The sequence below is a fragment of the Fulmarus glacialis genome, unplaced genomic scaffold (assembly GCF_000690835.1).
Source record: "Fulmarus glacialis isolate BGI_N327 unplaced genomic scaffold, ASM69083v1 scaffold13590, whole genome shotgun sequence".
Lineage (NCBI taxonomy): Eukaryota > Metazoa > Chordata > Aves > Procellariiformes > Procellariidae > Fulmarus > Fulmarus glacialis.
Genome location: NW_009189675.1, coordinates 29,532 through 32,078, shown reverse-complemented (window position 1 = coordinate 32,078; position 2,547 = coordinate 29,532). Strand labels below are relative to the sequence as shown.

The following is a 2,547-nucleotide window of genomic DNA, read 5'->3' as shown; positions in this document are numbered from 1 at the left end:
TAAAAAGTGACCAAGGATTTTAGGGTGGTAATTTATTCTACCCAACATTATATAATTTTAAGGAAAAACTCAAAAACATCATAGCAGCACCTGAAAACCAGCTAGGCAAAGAAGACTTGAGGCAAGCCAAATAACCCTTGCCATTGGATTAGATATGTCAGGAGAAATTGATGTTTAACTGTGGGATATTGCCAGCATAAATAAACAATGTATTTCACCTCCAAAGTAGAAAGCATCTCCTGAATAAATTTGCAGAGGCACGGAGGCATAAGCAGATGAGGTCACATCATTGTCCACTATTACACTGATACGATTCCTTTTGGCAGAGAAGGATACAGAATGCCATTGGCCATTATTTAATCCAGTACCTGGAAGGAAAATAAAAAGCAAAATTAAATACAAACATCCATTTTTTGTTATACTACCTGTATGTTATAGATGTGAAGGGAGGAGAGACTGGTAGAGCAATCATAGCCCACATAAAAACTCCAAGTGACAATGAAAGGAAAAAAAATGAAGTAAGAACACAAATGTCTTTTGTGAAAACAGAACATTTGTCCATTCCTTTGCTTCACATCTGATAAAGAAAAAAGAAAAGTACTTCAGTGAATAAGCCTTACTGTTGTAACACTCCTAATTACCAGTAATACATCTATTTAATATAGTGACTATGAAAAGTATCCTCCCAATCTAAGGAGGTTATCATTAAGATATTATTGTGATGGCTGATACAGTATTTTACACATAATATACATTTTTACTGCACTATTACAAAGGATTTCTTTACCTTTTAAAATCAAAGGTAGTAATTATGTTACAACCCAGTAAAATAGCAAAATCCTGTAGACGCTAAAAGCTTCAGCAACCATCATGTCAATGTCACAAGATTATTTTTCTTTCAGTTGTTTCTTTTATTGGAAATGTATGGGAAAAATTTCTGAGAGTTTAGCCTCTCACACCAATTTACATTACCTCTGGCTGTGTAGGTGTAAGGTGCCACAAAGCAATAAATCTAAAGCCCTGATTCTGGAAAGCACTTACATATATATACTTAAATACCTTTTATAAAGTATGTAAGCACATCATTATCTTTAAGAAGTGCTTTAAGTCAATTATGTTCTTGAGTGTTCTTTAGAACAGAGATAATTCTTTCAGTAAAGAACAAAGAATACAATCTTTTAATTATGTAAAGTCTTTTCTCTACTGCAGAATGCCTATGATTAGTGATCTCTGATTTCCCTCTGGAAATTTCATGTATTTATATACTCCTCTCTAGAATGTGTTGTATATTCTAGAGAAATAGTCCACCAGTTAACTGATTAGTTCAAACAGAAGGAAAAGAAATTAAAATAGAAAGGTGAGAAGGTTCAAATAGCTAAATTACACCATAACTAGGATCTGTATATTGTTAACTACCATAATCTAAGCACAAGATCAGCATATAATCAAGAGATAAATCTTATAATCATATTACAGATTTAGACAAATTCTCATCTAGAAAATACCTCTAATATATTTAATATAATATTAGTCTTATACACCTTTTCTATTATTTGTTTCCTTACTTCAACCACTACATTTATTAGGGACTGCATAACAAGAAACCTTAAACATTTTGGTTTACCCCCAGCCTCTGTGGAATTCTATAAAAGCTATGGCTAACAGATCTTCTTATCTCTGCGTTGCACTTTCAGGAACAATTCACCTCTCTAATACAACAGCAGAAAACACAAGATGGTAGTCATGGGTTTTCTGATACCATTCTGGCCATTACTTATTTTAGTTGCAACCTTCTATGAGAAGGGGCATTTGAGTTTGCTAATAGGACCAGTGCACTTACAGTCAGAGCAAATAATCAACATTAAAGCTATCAAAAATTTTCTGGGTAAATAGGTGTATTTTCTACTGCTGTAAAACTCCATATTCATCATATTTATAGAGGTGGACTTTTTACTAAAATAAAAATTGGAAACCTTATTCCAGACAATATAAAATAGTATTAATGCTATTACATCTGGCTACCAAAGGTCATCTGTAGAGGGATAATCTTTTGGTAACAAGGATTTACATAGCCCTACAGGCAATGTGAAGGAAGTGACTGGAGTTTCCCTGTATTTTCAAAATGTCCAACTGCTGAAGAAGTCCCTTTGTACTGGTGGCGGTTAATATAACTTACAACAGCCTTTAGGCTGGTATATTTTATGTTAGGGCTGGCGTATGATTGATCTGAGGATCAAGAAAATGCCTTAAAGCGTAGCCATTTTGTCTCTAGTCATATTTTGGCTAGATAATATGATGTGTAACAAATATTTAAAAAACAGAGTAGGTAAAGCATTAGAAGAATATTATTTCTGCCTTGCAATATCATGGGCATAGATGAGTCACACTGTATAATGAAGTTTCTAGACCTAACGAGTACTATTATTTCTCTTTCTTATTTTTCTAGTACTATTTTACAGCAAGAACTCAAAAGATTTTATTAACTTCAAACAAGAATCACAAAGCATCCTTAGGTCTTTTATACCACTGTGAACCTCAGTGAACTAC

General features: G+C 33.3%; 1 protein-coding gene across 1 annotated transcript in view; it reads right to left on the bottom strand.

Moving 5' to 3' along the window:
- Window positions 1–218: 218 nt before the first annotated feature.
- Window positions 219–2,547, bottom strand: part of LOC104080592 (contactin-associated protein-like 4) — a gene marked incomplete at both ends in the record, with an annotated part of 24,626 nt that continues 22,297 nt past the window's right edge. Inside the window, one exon of the mRNA XM_009583032.1 lies at window positions 219–368. Coding sequence (XP_009581327.1) covers window positions 219–368 — 150 coding nt within the window. The remainder of the gene's footprint in view (window positions 369–2,547) is intronic.